Source organism: Globicephala melas, chromosome 6 (genome assembly GCF_963455315.2).
Source record: "Globicephala melas chromosome 6, mGloMel1.2, whole genome shotgun sequence".
NCBI classification, from domain to species: domain Eukaryota; kingdom Metazoa; phylum Chordata; class Mammalia; order Artiodactyla; family Delphinidae; genus Globicephala; species Globicephala melas.
In genome coordinates this window covers 1,066,136-1,079,716 of record NC_083319.1, presented here as the reverse complement: position 1 = coordinate 1,079,716, position 13,581 = coordinate 1,066,136, and the positions used below count along the sequence as shown (strand labels likewise).

General features: G+C 66.7%; 3 protein-coding genes across 12 annotated transcripts; all 3 read left to right on the top strand.

The window, feature by feature from the left end:
- Positions 1 to 1,274: 1,274 nt before the first annotated feature.
- RNF224 (ring finger protein 224) lies at positions 1,275 to 2,724 on the top strand. Its single transcript, XM_060300106.1, has 2 exons — positions 1,275 to 1,564; positions 2,250 to 2,724. The coding sequence occupies exons 1-2, from the start codon at positions 1,278 to 1,280 to the stop codon at positions 2,719 to 2,721; spliced, it is 759 nt and encodes a 252-aa protein (XP_060156089.1). The 5' UTR covers positions 1,275 to 1,277; the 3' UTR covers positions 2,722 to 2,724.
- On the top strand, positions 2,723 to 3,847 carry LOC132597464 (uncharacterized; the record flags this gene model as incomplete). Its single annotated transcript, XM_060300486.1, has 1 exon — positions 2,723 to 3,847. A coding segment is annotated over one exon (1,125 nt), but the record flags the coding sequence as incomplete, so codon positions are not given.
- SLC34A3 (solute carrier family 34 member 3) lies at positions 3,643 to 9,796 on the top strand. 10 transcript variants are annotated; one of them, XM_030838192.2, is made up of 12 exons: positions 5,076 to 5,192; positions 5,469 to 5,558; positions 5,947 to 6,075; positions 6,156 to 6,299; positions 6,376 to 6,487; positions 6,559 to 6,754; positions 6,956 to 7,045; positions 7,142 to 7,229; positions 7,391 to 7,558; positions 7,631 to 7,747; positions 7,821 to 7,945; positions 9,223 to 9,796. In XM_030838192.2, the coding sequence occupies exons 1-12, from the start codon at positions 5,108 to 5,110 to the stop codon at positions 9,685 to 9,687; spliced, it is 1,809 nt and encodes a 602-aa protein (XP_030694052.2). In that variant the 5' UTR covers positions 5,076 to 5,107; the 3' UTR covers positions 9,688 to 9,796. The 10 variants fall into 10 exon arrangements, with proteins under 10 accessions (XP_060156079.1, XP_060156077.1, XP_060156078.1 ...); XM_060300101.1 differs by having other exon boundaries at positions 7,391 to 7,945; XM_060300100.1 differs by having other exon boundaries at positions 6,156 to 6,754.
- Positions 9,797 to 13,581: the final 3,785 nt, after the last annotated feature.

The window sequence follows — 13,581 nt, the reverse complement described above, 5'->3', positions numbered from 1 at the left end:
AAACAGAGCCTGGGCGTTAGCCATAATGGCAGCCCCGGGGACACCCTTGACCACCTCTTCAAGGCCCAGGGCCAGGCAGTAAAGCAGGGCGAGCTTCGTCCCGGCCCCTCTTCCTTGCTGCTACCCGCTTTGGGAGGGTCCCAGGCTGGAGGCCACCACAGGCTGCCAGCCGCTATGGGACATTCCGGGGTGGGGCAGCCTCATGACAACCTAACCTGCTCTGCACTCTCAGGTTGGCCCAGAGGCTGGACAGGAAGGCTGGTCGGGCCTGGGTTTGAGCTGCCCTGCATTCCCTGGGGCCGAGGGTGAGCATGGGAGACAAGAGAGTCTGCGGGTCACACAGCAGGAGCATGCTGGGCCTGGAACCAGGAGTAGAGCCCGAGAGAAGCCTCCAGGAGGAGGACTGTGCTGGCAGCACAGTGGTGGGCGGCACCAGCGCGGGCAGGTTTCCAGGAGTGGAAGCCCAGGTGGCCAGCACCAAGCCTGCCCACCCGTGACTCACTGCCCTGCCTCGGCCGGGGTGTTTTCCTGGTTTCCCACAGAACATCCAATTCCTGAACATCTGCCGTGTGCTTCTCCCCGCTGTCCTGCCTCTGGGGCCTGGGCTTTGTGGAGGTGGGCAGAGAAGGCGCTGGGCCAGACCCATCCCCCACCTGTCCAAGCAGCACAGCGCACCTGCGTCAGGGGCATGTGGGGAGCTGAGCCGTTTGGCACGGGGGTGAGGCCGGGATGCCGGTGTGAAGACTGAGCAGCGAGGCCGGTACCGGGCACACTGATGTTTCCGGGACCAGGCAGAGAGAGCCGGAGGAGGCCAAGCTGGCCCCGCAGGATGGACGTGTCCTGGTGCCAGCCTTCCCCCGACCCCTGGTGACTGGCCACACGGCAGGACTGGTCCCTGGGTGTGGGCAGGCGTGTCACTGGCCTGACTCCACGGGGCTCAGGCTCCCGGCCCTGCCCCATGACTGGCCCGCACAGGAAGATGACCCCACCTGGGCCAGTCACCAAAAACCCATCTGACCAGCCCAGGAGGCGGGGGCCTGCCGGGATGGCAGGAGTAAGGAGGGGACCCTCTGGGCCTGGCTTCCTCTAGCGGGACAGAGAGGGTTCTGGGGTCCTGACCTCAACCCACCCTTCCCAACACACCCCATTCTGCTATGTCACTGGGCTGGCCCCAGAGCTTTGACCAGGCAGAGGCCAGGGGGAGGTGACCTCTGAGGAGGGCATCCGGAGCTGCCCGCGGTGCCCTGCACCTCAGAGAGTTTCTGGGTGGTCTCTGTATGAGTGGGGATCTCCACTCCTGTGCTGGAGGGCCTCCTTGCAGCCTTACGGGGCTGGCTTGTGATGGGAACATGACAGGCCTAGCCCAGACAGGGACAAAGGCAATGGGACAAATCAATATGGACACACACACTGTGACTGTGCTTGAGCCACAGAGCAGAAGGACCCCTCAGAGCTCTGAGCTGGTGGGGGTCCTGGCAGGCTTCCTGGAGGAGGTGACGCTTGAACTAAGAGCTGAAGAACAGGCATCACCCAGGTCAAAGCCAAAAAGCTTTCCCATCGTGAGGTGGGGGTGGAGTATGAGTGCGGGTGGGGTGGGCACAGGTCTGGGTGGACGAAGCGGGAAGATGGGCAAAGTTGAGTGGCAAAGCCAGGCCTGGGTGAGGGGTTAGTGGAGCTGGGTCTGCGCATGAAGGGGGCGGGGCAGGCAGAGTGGGGGGGGCCCTTATCTCCTGATGAGTTGGTGGTGCCGGTGGATCCAGTTGCAAGCTCTTTGTGGCTGAAAGGGGAGCCCACGCCTGCCCACAGCCACCACCTGCCTCCCTGCTGACTGGTCCGTGGTAGGCCAGTAACGCGAGCCCCAAGGAGGGAGCCGCAGGGCGCCCTGGGTCCCCCCTACGCCCAGCCACCCTCTGGCTGGACATAGCCACCCAGCAGAGCGGATGCAGGTAAGAGAGGCCTGCGGCTCAGGCAGGCTGGGGTGGGTTCGGGCCTGGGATGGCACACGAGAGCCCCAGAGGGAGACCAGACAGCAGGGCAGGGTGCTGCCCAGCAGCTGTCACAGGGACCCAGGCTGTGCCCAGAGCCTGGTGTCCACCAGGCCCACTGGCCACCACCCACCCTCCCGTGTCCGCAGAGGCCTGGGCTCCTGTCCTCCGGGGGGGCTTCTGGTGCTGAGGCCCCAACCACGCAGGACAAGCATGGGCAGCCTGGGACGGGTAGGCTGCAACCCCCCTGCATGCCTCCCCCAGGATGCTGCCGCCAGAGGGTCCCCGGGCCTCCGAAGAGGGCACAGCCGCTGGGCCCCAGCGAGGTGACTGCGTCATCTGCTACTCAGCCTATGACCTCACTGGGCACCTACCCCGCCGCCTCTACTGCGGTCACACCTTCTGCCAGGCGTGCGTGCGGCGGCTGGACACGCCAGCCCACGAGCAGCGCTGGATCCCCTGCCCGCAGTGCCGCCAGAGCACACCCACGCCCCGTGGAGGGGTGGCCATGCTGGACCTCGACCTGGCTGCCTTCCTGGCCGTCAGGGCCGAGCGGGAGCCGCCTCGCACAGAACCCCAGCCCCCCACGCCCCTCAAAGGCAGCACCGCCATCACTCAGCAGCCGGCCAGGCTTTGGCCTGCCTTGGGCCCCCAGCCCCACTTCCCCCAGCCCAGATGCTGCTTCTGGGGCTGCAGCGGCCTCTGCTGGGACCCCCCAGGCAGCCCCGAGGCCTGAGCTCCAGCCGGTCTGCAGCACGCCTGCCCAGAACCTCTGGCACGTCTGCCCAGAACAGCCTGGCGGCAGAGTGTCCCGGGTGCCACTCTGCGTGTTCACCCCGGGGCCACAACCTAAGGTCGGGAGCTGTGCCCACAGTACCGTAAGCCCCTGCAGGAGCTGGAATCCCAGCCAGGATTCCCAGGCCCCACGCTGGTCTGTGTGCAGGGGAGCGGTGCTGCTGTCAGAGGCGCCTGCAAGGCCAGCCCGGGTCCAGACCCAGCTCACAGGGTGGCTCCTGAAAGGGTCTGGGCTGCAGGCCGGAGCGGCAGGGCCTGGCAGAGGCTGTTCCCGGTCCTGCTGGAGCAGGTCTCCCCTCCTCTACAGAACGGCCCAGAGGCGTGAGCCCGGAGGGAGGGAGGGCCTCTCCCTTCACCCCTGGCCCGTGAGGCAGCCCTGCGATGTTGGTCTGCTCACTGAGCTCCCGCTGTGTCGGGAGCTGTTTGGGGAGGGTCCCCCGCAGGCACAGTCACTGCTGCCACAGGTGTCCAAGGAGGTCCAGGCCCAGGGTGGGGGGACCTGCCTGAAGGGCTGCTCAGGACAGCCGCTCCCATGCCAGGCCCTCAGCTTCCTTCTGCCTCCCCGTGGCCACCAGACAGGCCCTTCAGAGGGACCAGAGCATGTGCTGGAGACAGTGGACGCAGACCCCACCAATTGGGCTGCAGCATCCCCCCCCCCCCCCCGCACAGGAAGGAGGCCCTGGGAGGGCCCACGGGGCCCGCGCCAGGCAGCGGGTGGCAGGGACGGACAAGAGAATGTGCTGAGAGGACACTCAGAAACCTCCGCCCTCCTGGGGACAAAGTCCCCCTGCACCAGTGACCGGTGGCCAGCAGGCAGGGGGCCAGGAAGACCAGGCCTGACAGGGAGGGGCCGGCCCCAGCCGGACAGCTCTTCCGCCCCACATCGCAGGAGCAGGAAGGGGACCGACCCCAATGAGAGGCACTCCACGAGCAAGGGGGCCGGTCAGGGCTCAGCTGGAGAGAGAACAGGATGGGCCGAGTCTCCTGGTCCAGGTGAGCTTGGGCAGTGGGCTGGGCAGCAACGTGGCCTGGGGGAGGGGCCTGGCCCGCCCTCCCCCTGCAGGTGACGGCATGACACCCGTGACCGTGACCACTGCTGCCCAGCACTGGGGCTGAGCCCGCAGGGAGCTCTGCCGGGCCCAGCCCTGCCCCAAGCCCAGACCTGAACTTGACGACCTCAGGGGCTGTTGTCCTCCCCGCCTACCTGGTGCAAAGGGCTTCCCTCTGGCTATCGGACCTGGGCAGGAAAACCACAGTGAGGTCCGTAGAGCTTCCCGAGGGGTCCCCAGGCTGGCCAGTCAGAGCCCCAGCACCCTGCCCTGCCTTGGGCAGGCAGCAGGCAGCACCCGGCGTGTCACCAAGGCATCCACTCGTGGAAGTCCAGCACTCAGGACCCCCTGCCCAGCCCCGCAACAGCCCTGAGTGACAGTGGGGCCTGGACGAGGCGGGTACCGGGGCTGCAGTGGTACCCCTCAGGGGCCTCGGCTCCTGGGTAAACATTAATGGGGCTCAGCGCACGGCAGGTCATGTGCGCGCCCAGCAGATCTTTGACCTGCAGCTGCTCCTGGCCTGTGTCTCCTCCCCGAAGGTGCCCCTCACTACCCACACAGGTAGGAGCTTCTAGGACCAGGTGGGGACCCAGGACACTGGGGTCAGGGCTGGGTGACCTCCAGGGCTTAGGCGCCCCCCGACTCTCTAGGACCTGAGGGAGAGAGAGCAGCTTGGGGGCAGCAGGCTCCCCAGCTCCCGGGCCTTGGGCACTGGGAGCTGAGGTAGGCGGCTCGATGGGAGCTCCAGACCCAGCAGGCTGAGGAGGGAGCCTTGAGGTGGGGTGGGGGCGACCAAGCCCCCTGTCCTGCCCCCCATCACTGGAGGTGGGGCCCTTATCAAGCGGAGATGTTGCTGTTTGGTACCAAATACCAGAGTCTAAGCCGCGACCGGCTGCAGTGGTCTCTGTGACACCTGATAGGAGAGGCCCCCGAGTCCCCGGCTCCCCACCACTTCCGGCCACACCCCAGCACCCTAGGCCACCCACCAGGCCTTCTTCCAGCCAGGACCAGCAATGGAGCCAGGGTTCCCTCAACTCGGTCCCCCCAAACTGGACTGGGCTCACCTGACAGCCACTTGAGGTCACTATAGCCATCTCCCTGCAGACAGAGGAAGGGGACAGTCACCAAGGCCAACGGCGGGTGGGAAGGGAGGACAGCGGTGAGGTCTCAGGCCAGGGGACCCCAAGACCTGGCGGGCAGGGGGAGGAGCTGTGTCTGACCTGCCCTTCCCCCCAGCAGATCTAGATTTGGGCCTGGGCCTGTCCCTGCCCAAAATCCATGCCGAGTTCCCTCACCTGCGCCCAGGACCCTCCTGCCACTCTGGACACAGTTGGCCTGGTGGACCAGAGGCTGGGAAATGCAGGTACCAGCAGCCCCAGGGTCCCGGAGCCTCGGCCTGCCTCCCTGCCCACCCACCTGGCCCCTGACCCATTGCTCTGGGGAAGCTGGGAAAGGGGCTCCAGCCCATCCGTCCCCAGGAGAGCCCAGGGGCCGGAACAGTTAGGGGCCCCCCTCCTTCCCACTCTTGTCCCTCACCCCAAGCCCCTGTGCCACAGTCCCCCCAACCCCTTTGGGCGCCACCTAAAGGTGTCCAGGAAACAGCTAGGTTCCTGGCCCTACCTGACCCTGATCCCTGCAGGGACCTCCGGTTCTGCCCCCATCTTGGAAGACGGGGATGTGGACCCCTGGGCCCTCCCTCAGCTAAAGGACACTGGCCAGTCCTGGAAAGGTAGGTCTGGAGATGCTGGGTAACCGGACAAACGAGGCTCGGACTTGCCAGGGTGTGAGCGTGAGAGGGTTCTTGGGGAGAGAGAGCAAGGAGGGGGTTTGCCTCAATGGGCCCCATGGAAACCCGCCACGCAGACCACCACCAGGGCACCCTGGTCCCTCAGCTCAACGGCCTGCCTGCCCACCTGCCCTCCCTCCTCCCTCCTGTGGGCAGTGAGGCTCCCCGGAGGCCCTAAGGGGCTGTCTGCTTGGCCACTCTGCAAAGGAACAGAGGAGAGGGACCCTGGCCCTGTGCTGGGAGGGGGGAGAAGAGGAAGGGGCCTGGAAGGGGAGCCGGGGCGGGGGCAGGGTGGGGACTGGCTGAGGACAGCCCTGCCCTCTGTCCTCAGAGCTCAGCATGGCCGGCAGGGTGCTCCAGGGGGCTGCTGACTTCCTCAAGGCCTGTGGGCTCCTGGGCAGCCTCTACCTCTTCATCTGCTCCCTGGACATCCTCAGCTCTGCTTTCCAGCTGCTAGGCAGTGAGTGACTGGCTAGGTGGCTGGGGGTGGGGCAGCCAGCCAACCGTCCCCAGCCTCAGGGCACCATCTCCCGGGCGTAGGCAAGGTAGCTGGAGACATCTTCAAGGACAACGTGGTGCTGTCCAACCCTGTGGCTGGACTGGTCATCGGTGTGCTGGGCACGGTCCTCGTGCAGAGTTCCAGCACGTCCTCCTCCATCGTGGTCAGCATGGTGGCCTCCAAGCGTGAGTGCCCCCCTCCCCTCCCCCAGGATGGTGGTGGCGGGGTGAGGGCCGAGAGGCTGATGCAGTGCCCCTACAGTGCTGACCGTGCGGGCATCTGTGCCCGTCATCATGGGCGTCAACGTGGGTACATCCGTCACCAGCACCCTGGTCTCGATGGCACAGTCGGGGGACCGGGACGCGTTTCGGAGGTGAGTGAGGTGCGGGGGAGGGCAGGGGCTGCGGCTGGGGCTTCCGACCACCCAACTCCGTGTGGCCTCAGGGCCTTTGGCGGCTCAGCCGTGCACGGCGTCTTCAACTGGCTCACGGCGCTGACCCTGCTGCCGCTGGAGAGCGCTGCGGCCCCCCTGGAGAGGCTCAGCGCACTGGCCCTGGGCGCTGCCAGCCTGCAGCCCGGGGGGCGCGCGCCTGACATCCTCAAGGTGCTGACACGGCCGCTCACACGCCTCATCGTGCAGGTGAGGCCAGCCGCTGCTTCCGGCAGGACCCACACGCCAGGCGTGGCGGGGAGGGGTTTCTTGGGGAGGTGGCGACAGGCAGTCGAGGCAGATGTGGGCAGGGCGTCGTCGGCTGGGGAAGAGAGAGCACACTGGGCCGGGCTGTGGTCCTCTGAGCCCCCGGGGAGTCCAACACCAGACCCAGACTCCTCTGTCCCCCAGCTGGACGCTGATGTCATTACGGGCCGCGGCACAGGCAACGCTACCAACAGTAGCCTCATTAAGCGATGGTGTGGCACCGAGGTGCAGACGGTGAGGTGCCTTGGACCCCTGAACTCCGACCCACTGAATTAGCCGGTGCTGGCTACTCTGAGCCTGTCCCGAGCCCAACCCGCCTTGCCTCCCCAGACTGCAGGGAACAGCAGCACCTGTGCGGCGGCCACTGGGGGCCCCTGCCCTGCGAGGAACAGCTCTGCCGCCGAGGAGCAGCTTCCCTGTGAGGCCCGGCGCCCGCCCCAGCCCCGCCCACCCCGCGCGCTGGCCGCAGCTCACCCGCCCCAGCCCCGCCCACCCCGCGCGCGGGCCGCAGCTCACCCGCCCCAGCCCCGCCCACCCCGCGCGCTGGCCGCAGCTCACCCACCTCTGCCCCGCCACCAGGCCGCCACCTGTTCGAGGGCACAGCGCTCGCGGACCTGGCCGTGGGCTTCATCCTGCTGGCTGCCTCCCTGCTCGTGCTCTGTGCCTGCCTCGCCCTCATCGTCAAGCTGCTCAGCTCCACTCTGCGGGGCCGCGTGGGCCAGGCCGTGAGCACCGTCGTCAACGCTGGTGGGCCTTGGGGAGGCGGTGAGGGTGGCGGCGAGGAGGCCCGACTGCGGGTGACCGGCTCCCCCTCCGCAGACTTCCCCTCCCCATTCGGCTGGCTCAGCGGCTATCTGGCCATCCTCGTGGGGGCCGGCCTGACCTTCGCGCTCCAGAGCAGCAGCGTCTTCACTGCAGCCGTCGTGCCGCTCATGGGTGAGCACAACAGGTGGCACCTGACCGAGGGGGCAGGGGGTGAGGGGCCCGTGATGACCCCTGGCTCCCCCAGGGGTCCGGGTGATCAGCCTGGAGCGGGCGTACCCCCTCTTCCTGGGCTCCAACATCGGCACCACCACCACGGCCCTGCTGGCTGCCCTGGCCAGCCCTTCGGATATGCTGATCAGCGCCGTCCAGGTACCACCCTCCCGCACCCCTCCCCTGCCCCCAAGCCCCTCCCACTCCCAACACAGGCCTGGGGCTTGCGCTCAGGCTCAGCCCCCTCCTGTCCAGCCCTCTGGGCTGGAGGCGGCAGGCCTGCCCTGGGGCCTCAGGCTCGAGCTCTCCTGGGCCCCACCTCTGGCTGCCTGCTCAAACCTGCAGCCTCCTCATCTTCCGGGACCCCAGGGGCCCTGTGGGCATTTCTCAGGGTCCCAGGCCTTCTTCTCTTCCCCTGCAACCTTATCATTTCTAGGATCCTGTAGTCCCAGGGTGCCTTCTCCTCCTTTCCAGCTGGCAGCTCCCCCCAACCTCTCCTGAGGGACCACTGCATACTGCTGGCTGTGTCCCTTTGAGGCCTCCCGGCCCTCGGGGGCCTCAAGCCCCTCTATGCCAACACCTCTAGGATGTCCCCCACCCCCAGGCACCTAAACCCCACAGGCCCCTACGTGGACGACTCACCGTCCTCCTCCGTGCACCCTTGGCCGGTCACAATTCTGCCTCCGGGATGCCTCCCCCAGCTGCGCACCCCACGCCCAGTCCCACTCAATCCTGCAGATTCTCTCCAGATCATCCCGTGCTCCACTGCTTCTGTCCCAGCACCCTAACAGGTGCAGCTCCTGAAAGCCTGGATCTTGCTGGGCTGCTGCCCACAAGAAGAGATGAACCCCAGCCCTCCCCGACTCCCACCTGCTCTCTTGCCTTGGCTCTTTGTCCATTTGGAACCTCCCAGTGCAGGGCCCTGATCCACCCCCTCCAGGAAGCCCTCCGGACTGCACCCACCACACCGACTCCTCGACTTCTTCAGCAACCCCTGGAGGGAGTTGTGTTCTCTCCACGTGTGGCCCTGCAACTCCTCCTCACAGGAGCCAGGCCAGAGTCCAGGGCTGGGTGGCCAAACCCGCTCAGGGATGGCATGAGCGGGGTCACCATGAACGACGCGTTGGCAAGCTAAGCCAGCTCAGGGGAAGGTCGAATCCACGGGGTCATCACAGATGCAGTTACCACACGGGGATGCCGTACTAGGGCCCCGACCCTCAAAGTGTTGGGGGGTGCAGGAAGAGCGGGCCCAACACAGCTGGCCAGAATTTGCCCTCCCAGGCTGCCGTCTCGGCTAACGAGCAGGACCGCAAACTGCCTTTGGGCTTAGTGCCCTTTCTGCCAAGAAAGGGAAGGGCAGGCGTCCCGGGGAGCCCAGGGGACCCCGTACCACAGAGCCCAGGCTCCTGAACCCTGCCTGCCCTCCCTCCCTCCAGGTCGCCCTCATCCACTTCTTCTTCAACCTGGCTGGCATCCTGTTGTGGTACGTGGTGCCCGTCCTCCGGCTGCCCATCCCACTGGCCAAGCGCTTTGGGGACCTGACTGCCCGCTACCGCTGGGTGGCCGTCGCCTACCTGCTGCTCAGCTTCTTGCTGCTGCCGCTGGCCGCCTGCGGGCTCTCCCTGGCGGGGAGTACAGTGCTGGCTGCAGTTGGGGGGCCCCTGCTTGTGCTGGTACTCCTCATCATCCTGGTCGCCATCCTGCAGCGGCACCGGCCAGCCTGGCTGCCCCGCCGCCTGCGCTCCTGGACCTGGCTGCCCCTGTGGCTCCGTTCTCTGGAGCCCTGGGACCGCCTGGTGAGCCGCTGCTGCCCCTGCAAGGCCTGCAGCCCCCCTCAGGCTGCGGCCAAGGAGGCCCACTGCTATGAGAACCCCGAGGTCCTGGCCTCCCAGCAGTTGTGAAGAGCGGGCGCCCCCACCCCCGTTGACCTCTGGGTGCCCTGAGGGATCCTAGTGGCTGCGGACATCTGCATCACCTGCATCACCTTCTTTGCAAATAAACAAGCCTGTACCCAGGTGTGGGTGGTCTTCTCTCCCCAACCCCAGGCTGCGTGGTCAGGGCCCCACCTGCCTCCATAGGGAGCTGGGAGTGGGGCAGCGCCGTTGCTGCCCCCAGCGGACACCCGGGGCCCGCACTGAGCCCTCGTGGGAGCTGGCCTTCCCCGGAGGTGCGGCTACACAGCTGATCCCCGAGGCCCAAGCTGTGACTCTGTTTCTCTCCGCGGCCACTGGGGACAGAAGGCCCTAAGTAGTGGCCAATCCAGAGCGTAGAGACTTCCCGCAGCAAGAAGCTCAGGGTCCAGGGAGGCTGGAAGCGGCCGGGGCCTTCCCTGTGGGTACAGGAGGGAAAGGGCGACCGGCTCCCACGCACCGCCGCCGCGGAGGACGCGCGCGGGCAGCTCCTGCGCCATCCAGCCCCCTGTCGGCGGTCGGGCTGGAGGACGTCACGTGGCCGCGGCAGGGCCCCGAGTTCCGCAGGTGCGTCGGGGAGTGGGGCGGGGACAAGCAGAACCGGGTGGCCCCAAGGCGCCCTGCTCCTCTCCGTCCCCGTTCTGCCTCTATCTCTTTTTCCGCAGAGCGTGGCGCAGGCGCTGCAGAGCACGGCGCTGCGGGGTGGCGCGTGGCCGGAGCGGGGAGGGGCGGGGGGGAGGCCCTGCGGGGAGGGGAGCGGGCGGGCGCGGGGCTGCGGGCTGCGGCTGGGGGGGGGCGGAGCGCGGGGCAGGCGAGCCAGTGCGCGGTTTCCCGGGTCCGCCAGCCTACAGTTGGCCGGCCGCCAGGGGCGCCACCCTGCCGGCCTGGGCAAAGGGGGTGCTCAGTGCCCCCCACCCCAGGAAGTGGGTCCTGCCCGCGACGCCCGGCGCCGCTCGCATCTGGAGGCCCCCACCTACGCGAAACACCTCGGCCGCGAGGCGGTCGAAGGCCTCCGGGCCAGGTGCCCACCTGGGGGTGGAGCGTGCGGGAGGGGGCCGCCCCCGCCCGCCCCCTGCTCCTCCCCGCAGCGCAGCGGGTTTCCACACAGGACAGCTTTTGTCTGGCGGCCGGGCGGTAACCGGACACCCCTCCAGCCCGGGGCTGCCCACAACCCCAGCCCGACCTCACGCCTCCGCCCTGAGAGGAGGGCATTGGCGGATCACGTGTCCCGGCACAAGTCGCGCACGGAGAGGGGCGCGCACGCGCAGACCTGCGGGCCGCTCGGGGTCTGGTTTGCCCCGTTAGCTGCTGCGGCCAGTCACCGCCTCCCGGTCCGTGGATGCTACCCTGATGGGAGCACCTTCCTTCCCTGGCCCCCACGTTTGCCTAACCAGACCCGGGGGGACAGGTGTGAATCGTCAGGAAGATGAGACCAGGGGACCCCAGAACCAATTATTGTCCAGGATCATGTCCTTTCACTTCCCAGGTCTCTCCGCCCCACTCCGTGTCCCCTAGTCCCTCTCAGCCCCTCCAGGTCTCCTGTCCCCCCAACACGCTCCTGGGTCTCCTGAGCCTGGGGCTCACCCTGGCCTCGGAAGGAGCTAGTCACACGTTCTGAGAGCCACAGGGGCCTCATGGGAACAAGACCCCTGGGGCAGGCTCATTACCCCCTTTTGGCTTCCCCCCACTTTTGTAACCTCAGGACACACTTGTGGTTCTGACATCAACCTCACTCCCATGGAAGTCCCCTGAGGAGGGACTGGGCCTGGCTGCTTCCCTGGGGACATGGAGGGGGCAGGTCCCCTCCCATGGTGGGAAGGCAGTGAGAGGGGAAGAAAGTGCCCCACGCACCTCTCCTTCCGGGGGCGGGTGAGGCCGCCCACAAAGGCTGACTGCTGGGTCCTTTGAGGCCGTGAACGACTGTCTGCCTGCTGCTCCTGCCTGGCGGTAACGCACCCTCCCGCTGGGACCATGGCCACCGGTAAACAGAGCCGTCGTTGTGGATGCCTCCGACAGCTGCAGGCTGGGGCAGGAGGGCCAGGCGCCTAGCACTCCCACAGCCCCTGCCCACTCTGCCCTGCGTCCCGCTGGGCCACAGAGCAGCACTGGGCCCAGACCGGCCCCCCAGCCCAACCTCTCCACCCTGCAGCAGGAACACCCTTGGCTAAGGGTGGGGACCTGCAGGGCTTACCCCCGCCAGCCCTGGGCAGCAGTGGCAACTGTGGTCCTTGGCCGAGGGACACGGGGAGCTTCCTGCTGTCTTGTTCCCAGTGTTCACTTTGGGAGGGCAAGGTGGACAACCTGGTGCCACGGGGGGCTCTGGGGCTCACACCTGGGTGGGAGACACAACCTCTATTTTGTTACCTGTAAAGTAGGGGGGCCATGCCGAACTCCCAGCCCTGTGTGCACTGGTCACAGGAAACAGGGACCTTTGCCAGTGGGGATCTCAGGCAAGTGTGGGGGGCAAGGAGAGAAGGCTTTGACAAACATCTCAAAGAGCACTGCTCACTGGCTCGCTTGGAGGAAAATCTGAGCTGCTCCCTTGCTCACCAGTTTGTGGGTTTGGGACAACTCAATGCTACCAGGCCCCAGAGCCTCCCTGCTGCAGGGCCAGGGCCGTGCAGACTGCTGCTTGGGCAGCTAAACCACTTTGCAGGGCACCGTGAGAACCCCGGATGCCAGGCAGTGACCCTGCACACCCCACATGCCACTGCCTGTGGCCAGCAGAAGCCGGGCCCACCTTCCTGGACTGGCATGGAGGGGGGACTGACCAGCACTTTGACATGCTGACTCACCCTCCAGGTCAGGACTGCAGCTGCAGACCACTCTCAGGGGATGCAAAGGCTAATCTCTATGCCGGCATGCTGCTTGCCCCAACAATTCCACCCACAGATTAAGTATAGAATAACGCGTCCTAACGCTGCGGTGTACCATGATACCGTAGTGTCATATATTACACGGTGAAGAGAAAAGCGCATTCTCTTTGGGTAGAAATAAACAGGTATTGCCCCCAACACCCTTGGGTTGGTGAGCAAAGGAGGGTAAGAACCGCACTGAGAAAACCAGAATCTACAGAGGACCCAGTGGCCACGGCAATGGAGGCTGTCCAGGGCAGACCCAAGGTCGTAATTCCTGGTTTCTTAAATGTTATGCAAATATACTGCAAGTGTACTGTTTGTAAAAGGAGTGATTAAAGGTGTGACCACGTGTAATTTAACTGTTTTTCCTTCATAAATTTTTTTCCCCCCAAACAAAAATCAAGGACGAGTAAAAACATTTGTCCACCCAGGTGTACTGGTCCGTGGTTGCCCAGAGGCCTGGGCGCTGCCCTCGCCTCCACGCAGTTCTGTTCTCTCCTGGGGCCAAAGTCTCAAGGCAACGGGCGCAGGGCCAGCGCGGTCTCCACAACAAGCCGCTGCTAGGCAGGGCCCCTTCCCGCCCTGCCCTGCCCTCCTCTCCCCTCCCCGCCCCACCGGGCCCACTTCTCCCCTCCTCTGCCCCCTCTCCACGGGCCCGGCGCAGCGGGCCCACGTGCTCCCCCACCTGCCCGCGACGGGTGCGGACCAAGGAGAGGAGCAGGGAGCCACAAGGTCTCCGCCGCTCTGGGGGGAGGGCCCGACTCCACCGACACACCCGCCCCGCCGCCCCTTGGCTCCTGAGCCCCGTATGTCTCTGCTATGAACGGCTCCGCGCCCCTCCTCGGCTCGGAGACCCAGCAACCCGCGCTCGGCCGCCCTCCACAGGGCGCAAGGCGGGCCCGGGCTTAAGCGCTCGCCCACGGGGCGCGCCCCGCCTACCTTCCCCGGGCCTCGGGCCGGCCCTCCCCTGCCCTCCCCGCTTGGCCCCTCCCGAGCCCGCGCCCCCGCCCGCGTGGGTCCCCGCGGC

Bases quoted from the DNA above. Each gene is read 5' to 3' on its own strand.
- RNF224 (XM_060300106.1), top strand. From the start codon at position 1,278: ATGAGTGGGGATCTCCACTCCTGTGCTGGAGGGCCTCCTTGCAGCCTT. The intron at 1,565-2,249 runs GTGGGGGTGGAG...TGCCTCCCCCAG, and splicing joins AAAAGCTTTCCCATCGTGAG to GATGCTGCCGCCAGAGGGTC.
- SLC34A3 (XM_060300096.1), top strand. From the start codon at position 5,108: ATGCCGAGTTCCCTCACCTGCGCCCAGGACCCTCCTGCCACTCTGGAC. The intron at 5,193-5,468 runs GTACCAGCAGCC...TGATCCCTGCAG, and splicing joins CCAGAGGCTGGGAAATGCAG to GGACCTCCGGTTCTGCCCCC. The intron at 7,046-7,141 runs GTGAGGTGCCTT...TTGCCTCCCCAG, and splicing joins GTGGCACCGAGGTGCAGACG to ACTGCAGGGAACAGCAGCAC.